Source organism: Agelaius tricolor, unplaced genomic scaffold (assembly GCF_023055355.1).
Source record: "Agelaius tricolor isolate 1412-34295 unplaced genomic scaffold, bAgeTri1.0.p SCAF_5, whole genome shotgun sequence".
Taxonomy (NCBI): Eukaryota; Metazoa; Chordata; class Aves; order Passeriformes; family Icteridae; genus Agelaius; species Agelaius tricolor.
This window is the reverse complement of record NW_027269265.1, coordinates 31,584,692-31,603,712: the sequence shown is the minus strand read 5'-3', so window position 1 is coordinate 31,603,712 and position 19,021 is coordinate 31,584,692. Positions and strand designations below refer to the sequence as shown.

The 19,021-nt window shown below is 36.0% G+C and overlaps 1 protein-coding gene across 4 annotated transcripts in view; it reads left to right on the top strand.

The window, feature by feature from the left end:
• FMN1 (formin 1) overlaps positions 1–19,021 on the top strand; it is a 175,196-nt gene that overhangs the window by 8,312 nt on the left and 147,863 nt on the right. For 3 of the 4 annotated variants that reach the window (XM_071427034.1, XM_071427035.1, XM_071427032.1), the window contains exon 2: positions 1,505–3,518. In XM_071427034.1, coding sequence (XP_071283135.1) covers positions 1,607–3,518 — 1,912 coding nt within the window. In that variant the 5' untranslated portion in view covers positions 1,505–1,606. Of the gene's footprint in view, positions 1–1,501; positions 3,519–19,021 lie in introns of all 4 variants that reach the window. The other variant, XM_071427033.1, reaches the window with a different exon arrangement.

Below are 19,021 nucleotides of genomic sequence, written 5' to 3'. Positions count from 1 at the left end.
AAGATAATAACCATTTACAAAAAAAAGAAAATGCTCGGTACATTTGTATATTTCTAAGTGAAAAAGAGCTTTTAAATTTAATCATTTTTGCAATATGATTCAAAGAGAGATGTAGGTCTTGTTTCAGTGATGTAATGATTCAGAACTCAGATTAGATTGGAGGAGCTGCTTGGTTTTTGGGAGGGGCATAGCGAATCTGTGCAGCCGAGACAAGGGCTAGCTAGTTCTCTTATTTACACATATCATCTTTTGTCACAGAAAGAACCCCAACCCAAACCCATGCATGTTACCAAAAGTAATGTGCTCTACAGAGTAGGGATGACTTGAACCTGGTGATATCATAGATGTCATTTGAGGATAGTAAGTTTGATCATAATGTCTGGGTCTCTAGCTTCTGAGTCAGTCTTCAAGAAAAGGAGTGACTAAATGTTTTGCACATTTCCTACCACTTCCTATACTTGAACAGTTTTCTGAATTATGCCACTCAACTGTTAACTCCTGGTGACAGAATTAAGGAGCTCATACAGCTCTAATGGAGCCATATGAGCTCTCATTGTTCTTACATGTTACTAAAGACAGATATCTCCTCAGTCTTTAAGGATTTTGTGTACATTTCAAGAATTTTCCTGGCACAAAGGATGATACTACTCAAAGTAAATGGAAAGTCTGAAACTGTTTAAAGAACATTATGATGCAATTAAAAAGATGCAATTAAATTACTACAATAAATGACTGCTTGTTGACAAGATATTTTGGGTAGATGGTGCTTGATTCTTACAGTTGGGCTTCACTAATTACTTATAATAATTTATGGACATCATTATAAAATGATATCTAAGTCTGCATAATGAAAACTGATACAACACTTGTAAATCTTTGGACCTCAGCAAAGCTTTCAATACTGTGTCTCAAAATACAATATCCTTCTGGACAAAATGTCCAGCACACAGCAGAACCTATATTTTGTTTTGTTATTCCAAGTTTTCTTGATGTCTTGGCAGTTCCACAAAATAGTACAAGAAGAAAATATTCAAACTTTTTTATTGCCTAAATGTTTTCTTGATAAATAAAGCAGGGAGACCTAATTACATTGTGATGGTCTTATGCTGGTTCTTGTGCTGAGTAAAAATGCAACAGGCATGCTTGAATGTATCTTTTTAGTAAATGTTCAATAGCAAGTTAACTTTTAACAGAGAGAAGGCAAGAGATTCCACCATTGAAAAGTAAGGTCTCTTTGAAATGGATGTTTTAGTGACCATCTTGATACCTGATGGAACAGCATTGACTGAGAACCCTGGAGACAGAGGAGCGATGTATGAGAGATAAAGATTATGACTCCAACTATGAGTGTTAGCAATGTCGTTGTTTTTGTGTCATATTTTCAAGGTAAAAGATTTGTATCAGAAAATACTGAGAGAAGATTGTGCTTCTGCAGGCTTGTTATTTGTCGTATTAAATTTGCCATAATCAAGTTTGACAGGCTTCTCTTTATTTTTTCCAGCAGACAATATTATTGTTGAAGATTAGTCAGATGCCTTCCGTCCATTCCCTGCCTCACATGCTATGTCATGCAAGCTTTGGAACACTTAGAACATAATTTAAATGAATGACTAATTTGGCAAGCATAATGGAAGGCACACATACCATCCTCCTGTTGCACAAACCCATTACAGAGCTTTGTTACATCAGCTTCTATCATCCAGAGGGGGAAGTCACAGGATTTACTTATGTGGGCTCTGGAACTCTGGATAGAACCAGTGAGAGTTTCTGTGGCTGCTATCAAGTGAGGGAGAGGGTAGACATGGCCCTGAGAGAACGGCCATATAAAGACCATGGCGTTATTATTTTCAAGCAAACTACCACAAAAGACCTTCTCAATGAAATGTACAAACTGACTGCTGAAAAGGAAAACCTGTTATCCAGTGTTTTGAGTTCTCATCATATTCCGGACCTTAAGGCAGGACATCAGGAGGAAAAGCGACAGGATGTTTCCGGAGTCCCGACACTTAAAGGTGATAATTACTCCATTCTTACACATCAGCAGGAGTTACTACTGCAGGATTCTACAAAGAGAGACAATTTGAATCACAAAAAAATGAGGAAATACAGAAGGAAAGAGAGTTCTGAAGAGATCAGACATCGTAAAGAGGGAAAAAAGATACATGAACATCTCTTTTTACTGAGTACACAAGACATGCAACAGAAAAATAAGATGGTCTCCACAAGACTTTCTACCAGGAGTTATCCCAGCTCCTTTTCTCCCTCCAGCTGCCTATCAGTAAAAGGTAAGGATAATTTACCAGTAGACAATAGAATACAACCAGAAAGGTGGATAGAAGAGGGCTATTTTCTTAAGACTAACAAAGCTGTGAAATTGGATGCTGACTTACCAAGTTCTAGCTCAAAAGACATCAACGATGTTGTTGCAGTTGAACCAGTAGATAATGGAGAATGCATTCCTGAAGTTACCAAGGTACAACAGAGGACCACTTTGGTGAATTCATCTCACTACGGTCTGTCTAACAAACTTGAGACATTAAGTAAATCTGCAGCTGCTAAAGGCTTGAAAAGTAGCAAGTATGCTGAGCCAGTATGCAAGGAGAAACCAGGAATCACAGTTCTTGCTGAAGTCCAGGACTTCGACACTAGTATTAAAAAAGTTACCAACCCCCCTGCAGAGTCTTTACCTGACTCTCACAGAGATAACAAAACCACTTCTCCTGTTCTCACAAGAGCACATAACGAGGTTATATCAAGAAGTGATGTGTACTCTGTAGATGAAGCTGCTGGAGACTCTAATAACAGTGTGCTGCAGGAAAAGGAGGAAGACAGCTCTGGTTTGCAGTACAAAGCAGAGAGAGTGCACATTACTGATGAGTCATGCAACCTTGTGGGAGCAGTTAATAAAGCTCTTCTGAAAGTTATCCGGAGCGACAGTTTAGATGAAGCTGCAGAATGGAAGAGACTGCAACAAATTACAAGAGTAGACAAAAACCTGCCAGGCTCACCATATGAGAAAAGGACCACGGTATCCCAGGGAAACAGCAAGCATTTATTTTTGAACCTGCCTGTAAATGAAAGTCCTGATATTCCTCAGACAAGTAATAATCTTAAACTGGAAGAGAAAAGGCTGCATTCACCCCCATTAGCAGCAGTGAGTAATGTTTTTAGTAATTCATATCCGCTATCTAATACACACAAACAAATGTCACCTATTCCTTCTCCGTTATCTTCGAGACTGCCCAGCCCGCAGCTGCACCACCGGATCCTCCCGCTACCAACACAGAACACCGAGGACGAATCCATGCTCAGTGACTATGGCCATGGAAGGCACGGTGCTATAAACTTCTCTTTCAGTGATTTGGAGCCATCATTTTATCGGAAGTTTTCTGATCCTGGAGAATTGGGATTTGCCAGCAGACAACGGGGCCTACATCAGAATGCAACTGCAGGACATTTTGAAAAGTGTACTGTGCAAGAAAAATTAACTACTCGGACACAGCAGAGTTTCTGTCCAGGTCAGTCCTATTTCACACTTTTTTAAACTAATAGAATCAACCAAGCATGAAAGTCTTGGAGGGTTTTCTGGGTTTGTTTGCTTTGGGTTTTTTTAATACTAGCTAGTAATAATAAATACTATGTTAGCTTAAAAAACTATTTTTTACTACTTACAGACTGGGTTACAGCCATAAAAGGTTTCAAGATAGATTTTTTTGACAGCTTATTTTCAGTCTTGTTGTTACTGAATGACCTCTTAGCCAAAGTTAAGGGAAAATCTTTCTGTATGAAATGAAAAAAGCTCACATGCTTATTTTACTGCTTTTCCTGTGCTGTGTTCTAGTCTTTCAAAGTGTTATGGTAACATTTATTCTCCAATATGTTCTTTTTGCTTGTTTGGCTTAACTGATAGAATATTTTCTGCATATTTTCTACAGTGCCTTAAAGTATAGGACTGGTGCTTTGACCATTTAGCTACAAGGTTGATGTAAATTCTGTAAGAAAAGGCTTGTTTTTAAAATGATGGCATGCAGGAATCCTGTTACAATGTATCTGAGTACAGTGCATGGGTTTATTTATAAAGATATACTGTGTAAAAATGCATAATTATTTTTGTTAGCTAGATGATCAGCATCTATACTCTTCATTTTTAACTTAAGGAGAGGGAAGGCTGAAGGACCTAATTCTGCAGTGATCTAGGTGTGGCTCAGACTGGTCCCTCTGTCTTACAGGGGGGCTGGCAGAGCAAAGTGACACAAAAGGGGGATTCCAAAATGGGAGGTGTGTAGGGATGTGAAACCATTATGTTCACCAGAGGGTGTTTAATACTGCTTATGAGGTTTGCATTTATGCCAGCTACTTCTAGAAGTTGTGCTAGTTCCACTCAAGACTAAATCAAATTTAAGGTGTTGTTTGGTGAGTTGAAAAGGCTGAAAAGATGGGTGCTATGCTCTTCTTTCATTCCTTTCTTGGTTCTTGTTGTGCTGTGCTGTCCTACCCCTCTCATTACGTCTTGTACTCATTGTACCTTTTGGTGAGCTGCTTTAGCTGACAAAACCAGCAATTTCACCCCTTTATAAGAATAAAGTAGCACAGAAAATCTTTTTCTCTCTGTTTTACATTAGGTTTTTTTTACTTATTGTATCATTTAGAATTGTTGGATGTGGAACTGTACCTATTATGCTGTACTCTTGTATTGTCTTTGGCTGGGATAGGGTTAATTTTCTTTACAGCAGATTGTATGGAGCAGTGTTTTGGATTTGTGATGAAAGCGGTCTCAATAACACAGGGATGTTCTAGCTTGTGCTGAGCAGTGTTTGCACAGCATCAATCCCTTCTCTGTTTCTCACTCTGCATCCCCCCAGTGAATAGACCAGGGGCTGCACAATGGGCTGGGCGGGGACACAACCAGACAGATGACCCAGACTAACTAAAGAGAAATTCCCTGCCACATAACGTCATGATCAGGAATAAAAGTGCAAAGAGGGGGGCTTTAGAGGGGTTAGCCATCTTTTGCCTGGGACCTGGCAGGGCTTCAGTCTACCCATGGGAGGCGGTGAGTGATTGCTGTAGCATCACTTGTTTCATTTTTTTCTTCCCTCTTTTTCTACTTATCTTTCACTTATTAAACAAAATTTTTGTTTGTTATCTTGACCCCCAGTTGTTGAGGTTTTTCCATGCCTCTTCCCCCATGCCACTTGGGGAAAGGGAGGAGGAAGGGAATGAGTCTGTGTGGTGCTTATTTTCCCACTGGGCTTAACCCACAATGGTTTTACAAGAAACAAAACAACACACATACATACTAATGGCATCTGTTGGCTGAAAATCCTGGCTATTAAGCAGAAACATCTTTGTGAAGAGAAGAAAAGCAAACAAGCCCAATTTTAGTTCTTGTTTACATTTACCTGGACACATTAATACAGACAGAAAATATCACAAGGTTTGTTTTCTTTTGTTATTGTTTTGTTTTGTGTTTTTTTTAAGTATGATTGCATGCTAGCATTATTACTGGTGTGTCAGAAAAATCTGTGACTTTAAGGAAAAATTCCCTATTTTGCTGGCATATATAATAATGTAGATATTTCTCTGGATCTGGGATAATGACTTTCATTTCCATCTGAGCCAGGGGTGGAATCATTCATCTTGACAGAGCATTTGGGTGGAATACCACTCTTCTGTAAACATACATGAATAATAACTAACTGACTATAGTTCAGTGAGACAAATGATGTATCTCCAATTTTAGTTAATGTAAATGATATTAAGATTTACAGTTATAAACCTGCACTCCTTTGATTCTTATCAGATTGATTCTTATCAAATTCCTCTCATATGTGAGGAGGAGAGTTCAAGATTATTTTTCAGATTTGTCTCCAGTAGGGTGTTACTGTGAAATGTTTTCTTTCAATTCCAGTCAGTTATTAAATTGTGTAGGTATCTACAATGACTCTAAGAATTATGGATACTTTTGGTCAACTTTTTATCAGTCAGGTTGATTGAAAGATTTGCTTCATGGCAAAAATAATGGCCTTTTGTATATCTTTTCAAAGTTCCATTGCTGTCATAGTATGCACTACTTCTTCCTGAAAAGCTTTTGGAACCTGTTGTTACCTGTGTAGCTTTGTATTTGGAAAATTTCATTAATTAGTTAGATATTCTAATTTATTAGTTTAAATTACAAGTTGGACTCATCATACAGCTCTACACATAATTTTAATTCTCTTTTCTTGTCATCTGTGAAGAATCAGGATTTTTCACAGACTTTCTCAATAATTGGCGAATATTCCTTTAGTCAAAACTGAAGCACCTAATGCAGAGTGCCTGACTTCTGTACTTCCACCTTTTCTCAAATTCAGTTTCTTTATAGATATATAGATACATATATGACACATGTATAATAGTTTCAATGCACAAAGTTCTATTAGTAGTTAATTTGAAAGTACAGTTTACTGGATCTTCTTGTTGAAGTGCAACTGTTGGCCATGGGAATATGCCACAGCTTTCATCTTAGTAAGTTAATAGTTAACTAGGAATAATTTATAGTTCAACAATAATTACTTGGCAATTTTCTCTGTAGGTGGGACTGGGAATCAAAATTCTTGTATTTGCATGCAATAGTTCTATTTGAATTATCAAAAGTCTAAGAAAAAGCTTTAGAATAACTTAGGGCTTTCAAAGATAAATTGCTCAGTTACAAGCAGCAAAACCAGAAGTACAAGCACTAAAATTTATCATCGAATGAAATTTATTAAATCCTCAGAAACATAATTCCTGCATTTCTGTATGAAATTTTTTCTACTCTAATATGACATATTGTTTTTGTAGTCTTGCAGAGGCCTTTGAAAATATCTTCAATACATCTGAATAACAGATGCATTTTCTCAGGGAAAGATTTTCTGAGACCTTTTAGTTCCTGTCACTGCTTCTCTCTCAAGTTTCTACAGCAGTAGAAAAAACTAGGGAGAAGATTTTCAGAGCTATTCTATCAATTTAGTACTGCATGACATCAATATACCATTATACTAAGTATTGCCTGTTAAAGAAAGAAGATTAGGGGAATTTTTAGCAGTTATTGAAGTGAATTTGATTCAGAGCAGAAAAATTAAAAATAAAAATCACTAGTTATGACATAGCTTCCAGGACAGTGACTGGCAAGGGTTATTCACCACACTTTTTGATATATATTTTATTCCCAATGTGGAAAAAAAGATGCCCAGGGGGAATGGTGAAAGCAAGAAAGGGAACAAATGAGAAGGATGATGTTACCCCATCCCCAGCCAATGAATAATGCTCATTTTTGCTATCTAGTAGATGTGAAGGAAGAAGATACCCAGAAAACACAGAAATCCAAAGTTAATAGGACTGTAGAGAAACGAAACCAAACTTGGAATAGAACTGAGTGATTAAGGTTTTTGTCAGGTAAAATGGCTGAGACTTATGGGACTGAAAAGACAGGCCCATTCTCTTCTTACTCCCTTCTTCCATTGAAGGCTTCCTCTCTTCACTTTTCAACCCCTCTCTCCACCAACTTGGGTGTTTTTCCTGCTTTTTGGTAATTTGAGTTAAATCACTAAGCAAGCTGAAAACTGAGCCAGCAAGGAGGGAGGTGAGTAGCTTTAGCTGGTTGAGTGAGCTGAACAGCTTGCAGTGGGCTGACTATAACCACTGCTAAGGTGAGGGAGGGCATGCAAATGTGGCAGAAAGGACAAGTGGCAAGACCACCCCTCCTGCAGGGAATCATTTGATCCCCAAAAATCTCAGTTGCAGCTGAAAAATGGAAGCCAGAAGGCTGGCTGGGACTGGCTAAAACAGAAGCTGTTAGGAGTGGGAAATGAGAAGAATCAAGTTGGATGAAGATATGGAGGGACTGTGCTATTAATACTGAAGCAGGAAGAACAAGAGATGGAGGACAAGTGAGAAAGGGGAACTCCAAGACTGAGTAGAGAGTGTTACCTTGGCTGTGATAGAGAACATTTATGGAGTATCACAAAACAAGTAGAACATGGCTGATAAGAGACAAGATAATTTTTATTTTTGTTTTGTTGGGAAAGTCTGCAAAAGAAACTTTAACCATTAGAATGTACGTTGTGGCTATAAATCTGTCTGGCTTGCTGAGGTTTCATTAAGTCATTGTGCAGTATCATGAAATTTTGGAAATGCAGAGAAGACAAGGGAGGAAGAAAAAGAAAAGTGAGGTAGAGTTCTGGATTTAAGGTCTTCAAAATTATAATGCTTATTGTGTTGTAGGGAAGGAATCTTAAATGCTTGAAAAGGTTGGTGAATATAAGGTTTTTAGGTTATTTCTCAAATAATTTTCTTTAATTGACTAGCTAAAGATGTTTACTGAGGAGTTATTTGCAATATATTCTGGATACAATTGTAGATGCATCTATCCCTGTCCCTGCTGATTATTAGATGGAGAATGTTGTGTTTGCTTGTTTCTGCCAATGAGAATTTTATGGCAGCAGTTCACTTTCCATTAGAAAGAATTGAAAACAAACATTGTGGTAGTTTTGTATGGCTGTCAAAAATTACGCACTGCCATTTGGAAATGTGCCAATTGCTAATGGATATCCCTGGCAGATCAACTTTGCAGTCTCAAAGTATAAAAGTAGTTTAACCTATAAAGAACTGTTTACTATATGATAAATACTTGAATAAGTATTATTATTAAATTGGTGTAAGATTGTATTTTAATCCTCAAAGATCTTGAAGGGAGTGAAAAGCCCAAAATGATACTTTCAGTTTGATAGTTCCCTCCTTGGTGGCTGGAGAAACACTGTTTCATATCTGTCCTCTAAGAGCTGCCCTACTCCTTGGGTCTTTCAACTGCCTGCTAAAACTGGGTTATCCCAGTTTTCCTGCATTAATTTCTGTTTGCAGTGTAAACATGGCTTACTTCCATGTGAAGAAGAACACTCTGATTCTACAAATATGGCAGTTCTACAGTCTATAGTTCTACACATCCATTTAAATTTCCAGCATTAAAGTAGCAGGATGTGAGAAGCTTTACTTCTGGCTTTGGTTGAATACATATTATCATTAAGTACATGATAATGAATCTATTGCAGTGCCAGTGCCAGAAGACTGGTAATTTAAAAATACAGGCAACCTTTCACTCCAGATAAGTAATGAAGGTAGCAAAAATAATTAATATCAAGGCATTGGAATATTATTTTGTCTTTTCCTAACTTACTCTTTAGACTGAAAATGGACAAATAGTCACTTAAGAGAAATTCAATAGCAAGGCTTTATGATGTGTTCCTGACCCATGGTTTTCCAAAATGAAGTTTCATATAAACAAAACTCTGTTTGAAGGCTCTTATAACAGGAGACAGATTCTATTATAGTGTTTTTGATGTTCCTTTTATAGGGAAGGGAAAGGTTTATAAATATCTTTTCTAATTGAAGTGGTTCAGAGAATTGCTAATTAGCATTTTAAAAGCACAATAGCATTCTGTCCACAGTAAGTATGCACTTCATGAAGCAAGTTTGCATATGGATCACATGGAAAGATGATGCATAGTTCCTCACAGGTAATTCACATGAAAGTAATATACATGAGCTTGTTGCTTCACAAATCCCATCTTATTCAGAATAAATGTTCTTTGAAGATGCTATAAAGGAGTTAAGAATTAAGAGACTGGTGTAAGAAAAGAATTAAAATAAAAAAGAAGAGAGAATTAATCATAGAATCTCAGAATCATTTAGGCTGAGAGGACCACTTGAGATCATCTAGTCCAGCCCTCTGCTCAGGCAGGATCACCAAGAGCAAATTGCATGGGCCTGTGTGCAGATTTTTTAATTTCTCCAAGCATGATGACTGAACAACTGTCTATGCAACCTGTGTTAGTGTTTAGTCACTCTCACAGTAGAAGTGTGTTTTCTTTAGTTCAGGTGGATCTATGTAAATTTTGAATTTACCATCTCACTGTTATAAATACCATTAACTTCTACTCTAAACTTGCTTCTTTTAGCCCTATGTGTCTCTAATATTCTATGGGAATTGTGTTACCTACAAACTCAGTGTGGCTAAAACAGAGTTAATTATTTCTGAAGATCTTTCCAGCTATTGGCTTTCTGAGCGGTGAGTAACACCACTATCCTGACTGTCACTTAGGACTTTAGGATAGATAACCTCTTTGATAAGGATTTCTCTTGCTCCTTCTGGATACAGTTGCAAAATATATCTAAAATTTTTCCTGTTAAGTTTACATATTCTTTCTAAATATGTAATCTCGGAAAGTTTGCTAATTGTATGCCTAAGTAAAATTACAGTCACTACATAGCTGTTAAATGGATCTTTGTTTTCCTGTTAGATGCAGTGCAGTTACTCATTGTACACTATATTGTGGCTGCCTTCTAGGACATCATCCTGTATTCTCTATTCAGGCTTATTACACATGGTAATGATAAAAGATCCTTCATACTTCATCCCAGTAAAGCCAAAATCTTTTTGTGGCAGAATACACGAAGTAAGGCAATGCTGCATTGAAAGGCAGACTTATGGCAGTTTGAAATGAATGTAGGCAGGACTGGAAGTCCAAGACATGGTCTCTGAGTTAAAAAGACCCTCTGAAGACTGGCCTTGATAGATTCTGTGAACAAATAGCTCCTGTTTTAGTTGAATGACTTCTCAGCATGACACACTTAAGCAACAGTTATATTTTCTTCTCTCTTTGAAACATGTGACTCTTCAGTCAAAGGCAATCAGTGAGGGGAAACCAAGTGAATTAAATTGGAATGGAAAACCAGAGACAGCTTAATGTTTTATGCAGGTCATAGATTAACAATTTTCTGTTACATGGGGGAAGAAAAGGCCAAAACATTCCTTCTGGCATACAGTTTGTGCACTCAGTTTAAGAAACTTACTGTGATGAAATGGACTTCTTTTCTCATCAGTATAAAAAGAATTTCTTGAAGTAAAGTACTGGAATAATGTGATAGTTGTTGTTTCTTAAATCTTTATTATTCTGTTGGCCACTATAAACAAGTTGATAGAAATGGCTCAGCTGAAATTTTCTTGATGGATCAGGATGATATATAAACTGAGATCAGATTCAGGTATTTATCTCTGTAAGTATGATTTAATAATGTATTTAGAAATTTTAAAAATCTCTAATAGCTACCCTTTGGTGTTTTGTCTGAAAAAGTGACATAGCACCAAATCCCGCTTGTAAAAGTGGTTTAAAATTCTGCATACTCCCTGCTAAAAATATAGTTTAAAATACTGAAAATTAATAAAGATGAAATTTATGTGTTTGTGGTGCCCCATACAAGTAAATAATTTTAATAATGTTTCATTATTTAGATGTGACATAAATCTATAATAATACATTTGAATAATACCTGTAAGTAGTGAATATTATTTATGAGTCATAGCATTAAAATAGTGCACCTAGTGGTTTAATGATTTATTTAATTCTGTGTCAGAGTAATTTTCTTCTGGCTTAAATTATGAGTACCCTTGCATTTGGTTTTTTGATTATGGTGTCTTCTCAATTGCACTGTTTATGATTTGCTAGACCATATTCAAAGATCTCTTCAGGCTTGTCTGTTCTGTTGCTGGGATCTGCGAGATAAAAATAGGACAGAGAAAATAGAGGTGAGATGTTGAGAAATGTTGGATGTGTTTTATATGAGGAATTTTAAAGGCTATGGGAAATTCATCTTTACCAGAACAAAAGGTGAGGAAAGAAGGAAATAGAAATAATTCACAGTCCCTTACCTGAGCGACAGTCTCTATTTACTGCTCCTTGTAATGTCCTGTGTGATAAAGATTTCAGTGCTTTGTCATTTTCTGCATTTTTTTTTACATCTATATTTTGGAAGTGTTAAAATGGAACGTGCTACTGTTTTTACTTATAAGGTTTGCTTTTATGGTGAAGAGGCATGTGGGACATTTTTGCATTCTGAATACAATGAGTCTCTCTGAAATTGTCCTATGCAGTCACTTAGCATTTCTTTGCTATCAATACACATTTTAATGATTTTTAACTTGGATAGTTCAAAACTGCCAAGATTAATGGTGATGAATATTTTGCCAACCTGTTACCGTGTTTGCTCTCGTTTTTCTTGAATATGTTGTAAAATTAAGAGGAAAATGTGTTCTAGAAAATCTGACTTTGTGGGAGAAGTGTTCTGAGTTTCTAGTGTTTAACATTTTCAGTCATTTGAGTATTTGTTTGCCTATCTCATGAGTAGAACTGTTTATTGATTGTTACCCCTGCAAATCTGAACCTCTTAAGTCACCAAAACCATCAAATATTTATGAATAAAAATAATTCTTAGTATGTGTACAAAATGAAGTAAAGTGATTCTTTTTCTCTAAGCCTCAGTGTTTCTATTACAGAAACATAAGTAAAACTAACAAAACCGAATTACAGGGGAGTTTGGCAAACAGAAAGTTATTCCTTCTATGAGTGCATTAAGCTATTTTTGAGTTGTAGAAAAGCTAAAACTGGTTATTCCCATCCTTTTGCCCCCTAACACTTCACATTTTTCAGCAGCAAGACTAGTAGCCCTGGGAGCTGCCAGGGCTGGAGGGCACACCCTCAGCTCCCAACCTGCTCCCAGCTGGTTTAATTGTTACTATTTGCAAAAATACCAGGTGCTCTCTGGGACCTAAGATGTTAATCACACTTAGCTCATATACATAATTTGTGTATGGCATCTGATTCATATTGTCTGTGCACTTAGAACAAATAGCTTCATTTCCATGCCCAGAGAAACTGAACACTACAGCTGCTAAGGCAGGCATATTTAAAAGCTGCAGAATTTTCTTAAGCATACTGGGGTAAACTTGGACCATTAGTCAGCAGTAGTCATTCCAAGATCTTTGTAGCGATTATTCAAAAAATGGCTTCTTTTAATTTATGCAGCACTGAAGTCAGTGGTTTTGTAGTCCCTCAACTAACATTTTGTTAACATATATTTGAGTCTGATAGTTACTGTTGCATAAGTGAAATCTAAATCTTTGTTCAGTTTGTTGGAGAAATTAAAATTTTCAGGGTGTTTTTCTCTGTGTTAATTTTATTTAAAACATATATGTATATGGCCTGTAAAGCAGCTGGCATTGAGCCATTTCATCTTACTATAACAAATAAACAATAATCTTACAATAACAACTAAAATTTAGAAGTTATCTTCTCTTTCCTCTAGAGTATATATTTTTGTCAGTAATGTAGTTTACAATATATTGTAAATTTTATCATATGCTCACTAATTTCTGATTTTTCAGTCAAATTTGTTTTGTCTTAAGAAATTATATTCTTCAAATATGAAAAATATATTGAAAAAGTTATTAAAATAAAAATTACTCAATTTTTGAGAGTATATGTTTTTAAATAAATTCATATTAAAATATAATTAAAGCTATACATAATATAATGTAATATAATTTATATACAGTTGCTTGTACATTTTCCGATAGGCATTATAGTTTAAACTTGCACATGTATTTGACAGTTATACGAAGTCATGCCACTCAGAATTTTTTCTTCTTTTTGGAAAATGCCAGCTTTGATAGAAATAAAATTTAATCAAAGAAAATCCCAAACAAACAATATATTTTTTTCCAGAAGTAGCAGCCTTCTGAAAATTATTTTCCAGGTGAATAATAAACTCCAATTAATATTCCAAGAACAGAAGATGGCAATGCATCTTTTTGCATAGGCCAAAAGAACAGTCTTGTACAAAATCTCAGTACTTACTTATCATGCTTTTCAAACCTAATTTCCTTTCATATGCTTCTTTCATGGGATACGGATCTAATAATTTTTGTACTAGTTTACTACAACATTATTCTTTAAATCTAATACATAGTGAAACCATAGCTTTAAGTATTATAAGTAAGATAAATAGCACTATATAAATTCCCAGGAATTGTTTGCATGGTTTTTTTTTCTTGTGATTAATTTGTATTCCACTTTTATATTTATTTATGCAAGTTATACTTAGTTAGGCAAAAACGAAAGATGTTTTTCATCCAAAGATGAGAAGAAAAATGTTAGGGCATACTTTTTCAGGTTTTCACTTTTTTCAAAAATCTCTTACCTTTTAGCCTTCAGGTTTCTATCTTGTCATCTTATCTTTAGTATGACTGGCAGTGTTCCATTTGAATGTTTTGTTGTATCATGGGGAAAAAAAAATCTAATTTTGTTGCTTGGTTTGTCAGTCTTAATCCACATTGAGAATTTTTCTCCAATCTGTGGATTAGTAAAAGAGGCCAGACCTAATTAGTCCAAAGAGCTCTATTTGTTGTCTCATCAGGCATTGAATATTTGTCAAGTCCTTTTCATCAAAGTGGTTGGATAACATTTAAACCATTTCACCTTGAAACCAAAACAAAAGGTTTGTTTCCATTCTATCAGATTTTGGTTTCCTGTAAGAACTTTGAATTTAAAGGCTTTATTCAAAGGCTAGCAGAAAATAAGCTGTAGTTAGAAGCTATTTCAGATTTCCAGGGTGACACTTTGCTAGAGATCTCTCTTCTGTTGAGGAGATACCTTTGAGACAGCTAAGTACAGTGAAAAGGCTTTCTTTTGTAACTCCTCCAAAGTGAAATGTTTTTTATCGAAAATAGGCAGAAGTCTGGGGTTTTTTTTAATAAATTAAATAAGTGAGAATTTTTCCCCCATCATCCATGGTATTTCTAACCATACAAATTGACTTTCTAGTCCTATTTTTTCCCCCGTCTGCATAATTGTATTTCACTTATAGTAATGTAGATGCTTTGTATGAGAGGAGTCACATAGGGTGTGTTTGCATGGCATGTCTAGCCCACACTAGCCACCCACTGCTTTTCCAGTTTATGAGACTCACTGCAGGGATACTCAAGCAGTTCAAAGAGAAGCCTGAGCCTGAAGAATTCTTGCAGAATTGCAGTTGCTAAGATATGTCTGCACAGACTTCATACATCTGTCAGAGTCCTTGTGGCATGGCTGCTGCTACACAGTTTCTCTCACATCAGTGGGTTGCAGTCATTCCACTCTTGTGGGACAGAGCTTGGAAGAACCTGAAGCTTTCCTGGTGTGGGTTAGGTGTGACTACAGCCTCAAAGGGGATTCCACGCTACCAGCAAAGCTGTGACATAGCCTGGGCTTGAGGCATTAATAATGTGGATGGCCAGTGAGACTGAGCATAAAAGGAGGTTCAATTAACTTTGTAAAGTAAGTTGCAGCTCTGTCATCAGAGGGTTGAATTCTCTTATGTGTAATTCATTGAAATTGATATTAAATGTGCAAATGGAGATGACAGCTGGGTGTTCCAGTGGAACAAATGAAAGGTTTCTTGGAATTCAGGTCTACTTTAGCAGCTTTGGCTGCTAAAAACAACATCTAATGATACTAATATTTAAATAGTCATGACTTTGAATAGTCATGGAAATATTTCCACCCATCCTCTTGTATAGTAGCATGCTGCTTTGCTTTCTTACTCAGCAGTCATCCTTAAAACACTCCCACAACCCCTTCATCACGTCTCCTTCATTTCCATTACTTTTCTCCTTCATCTGACTTACACCCTATCTGCACCTTTTGAAACAAGCTCATACTTTGCTTGTTCACACAAAATGATCTCTGCCACCCTTTTCAATATGCTGGGTAATTTCAATTATCTTACCTGTAAGATAATTTCACAAATGAAAGGAAGGAATGCTGAATGTTACCTCCTTATTGCGCAAGATCTTTGGAATGGATGCAAAATTGTGTAGAATGGAAAAGATACATTTTAGGTGCCTTAGGGGTGTCTGAGACACAGAGCTGGCAGATCTGACCTGGAATGATCCACACCTTTGTGGACTGGGGTAAATTAATTTTGGCATCTAACATTTGTTTAGGAACCGAGTCCAAATAATTGTATTGTAAATGATGTTTGAGCATTTTATTGCAGCAATGCTGTTAACTTCATCTAGCCAAACTATTAAAAATGGATTTACTCCTTCAGAAAAAAGAATTAAAAATGCATTTGAATTTAGGTCTAGACTATCATCATACGTTTTGGTGCTTTGTAGTCATTGTTCATTGTTCTAAAAATTGAACTCTATTTAACTCTGTATTCTTTCTCCTGGGAACTACCTCTATTTCTGCATTACATTTCTACTTAAGTATGATTGAGTCATCTCTGTGTCACAGCAGTAAGGTATTTCATTTGACTTTTAACCATAAAACTTAACAGACTATGTTGGGATTTTCTGGAAAATGATTTTATGATCCTCAGTCCACAGATACAGCACCCTCTTTTTTTTTTAATCCTAGCAGAAAATTGATCAAGGGAAACTAATTGTACTTCTAGGTGACACTACTATAGGGATCAGGAGGATAAACCTTAGAGGTCTTTAGCCAGAGTGCAGAATTTGCATAACAGGTTTACTGTTACAACAGAACTATGAGCACAAAAATAAAAGGAAGTTATGCTTTTCATTTGGTTCCTTTGGCATCTACATGTTGAAGATGAAAGAATTTTAAAATAGGAAGTGTATCTTTCATATGAATCAGAAATATGACCAATAGCATTTTGCTGTCACATTCCTATAGCGTGTTCTTCAGAATGGCGTGTGTTATCAGTGTGCCTTGAAAGGGAGAACCACCCTTTTCAAGAACAGCACTGAATGCAGGCTTAACTCAAAGCATGACAGAGAGCATATGCTTATGATTGATTTAAATAGGAATGCTTTCCAAAACAGAATTATATGCTAGGTGGCCCACACTTGCAAAGTTGTAATTTTATATTTAAAGTAAATGTAATAATACTGGCAGCCTTGAGGTTGCTGGATTGCAGTAGTCACTGGTATTTATATCTGGTTCATTAGCAACCCAGTGAAAAATTTCATGTGACAAAAATCCATTTGGCTAATGAGCCACCTTTTAATTAGGCTCTGAACTTTCAAAAGAATACAGCTTATTTTTTTCCTCAGTAGTGTAATACAACTGCATAGAACACTTGCAAAAGTGGATTGAATAACAGAAATATGTTCTAGGGGATTAAGCAGACTACTTGTTTGGTACTTAGACATCTAAGGCTTTGTTTTGCCTGACCAAACTGAGGCCAATCAAAAGGTCTAGGTTACATAATGAAGAGTGTTTTCTTTTGTTTTGTAATAGAACACTTTGAGTTCAAGAAAGCCTTGATAAAGCTGAGATGCTCATGGCCTCTTCTGGTTGTTTATACAGTTATTTTGACACACGTGTTATTGAACATGCACGTACTATCTTGCAGACATTATGCAAACAGCCATATACTGAAAAAATGTCTTTCCCAAAAAAGTACTTTAAAGAAAATAAAAAGCTGTCTCCAAATTTGACTAGTTTTAACATGTAGATGTGTCAGAGTTGAGACTGTGAAATGTTGCTTGTCATTTTGGCAGATACTTGTTAAAATATGAATAAATACGGACTGTATTAAAAAGAAATGTAGGTGGTAACTAGTAACATTCTAGCTCTTTATATTTTTTTGCATCATTTCTGCTCTGCAATTTTAAGTTTGCTATAATTAGCCAGTCCTGTACTGAATCACACTGAAAAATAAAGGAAATGAGTGATGTTGAGAGGTAGTTGTTCTAAAGTAGCCCATATCCTCCTGAGTTCTGAAACCTCCTCCACTGTGCTGTTTCCCTTTCATTCCCCTCTTTATCCCAAGAGTTAATCAAGTCCTAGTCAGGCTTCATCACTAGCTGTAAAATCAATGTTTCTATCCCTGGGGATGCATACCCTAATATCGAGCCTGACCTCTCTGAGGATCAGGAATACTGCTCTAGTCAATGAATATCATATCATGATATTTGGGGAGAAGTGCTGTGAAGAACTGTAGAAAGCATTTACTAAGTAGAAAAAGGCAGGTGAACTTAAAGGAAATAAATAGGAAGCCATGCACAAAACCCCCTTACAATTTCACTTTATATATAAAATGAAGCTGGCCATTTTCTTCCACCAACGAGAGCTTTAAATCTTGACAGATAATCCCATGTAAATGTTTGTTGAAAACTCAATAACTTTCAAAAGAAGCAAATTGGGAATTTTTAGAGAAGAAGTAACCCCCAAAAACATTATTCTGCTTCATGAGATCTAGTGCTGTCACATTTACAATATCTTGCAGTTCTCATTCTCTGTCTCAAAAAGTATGTGGTAATACTGGGTCATATTCAGGAAAAGACAACAGGATATTTTAAAGCACAAAAATATTGTCTTTAGCCTAGGAGAAAAACCCTAAAGATAACTGACAAGATGTATGATAGAGATTGTAAAACTGAGTGGCTGAAAAGATTGGATAGGGTTGGATTTTTTTGTCTTTCCTGTATACCAACCTGAAGTGCACCAAAGTGTTGACAGTGGAATGAAAATGCTAAAAGTACACCATCTTCTTTGAATGCAGAATTTTCAGTTGGCAAAAGTTTTTAACAGTTGAAGGGAAGTCATTCATGGATGCCACCGTAATTTAATCTTGAGCTCACATGCTATTCATGTTGGGTACATCTCAATACATGTTTACAAAAAAACCCAAGATGCGAGGAAAAGCGTAAATGTAAAAGAGAAATAGTTTGAACCGTTAATTTAGTCAAAGAAAGTTTAAAATACTTTAAGCGATCTATTACCACTTCCACACCCTCATGTTTTCACAAGTAACAGTATCTATCTAAGTGGCATAATTTATTTTCAGAACTACTGTTCACCTCTCAATTCTTGTGAAATCTGTGAAAGTAAGGAATATTCAACAGCTTTGTAAATGGGAAAAACTGTCCAGTGGTTGTGAACTAAATCCGACTTAAAATTTCCTAAGTTCCAAGGAAAAGGAATAAAGAATTTAAAAAAATAAATTAATTAAGAACAAAGCTGATGGATTAGGTTTTTTGAAACTGATTTCTTGTCCAATGTCTAATGCAGTGAGCTTATGATTAGCTGAAGCAAGTGAAGCTTTGGAATGCCAAAATAAAATAAAAGAGTGGATAATATTTAAAAAAAAAGTAAAGTAGGCTATTCAGTATTGCCATTTAAGTTTAGAGGTGAGTATACAAGGCAATGTCAGTGAC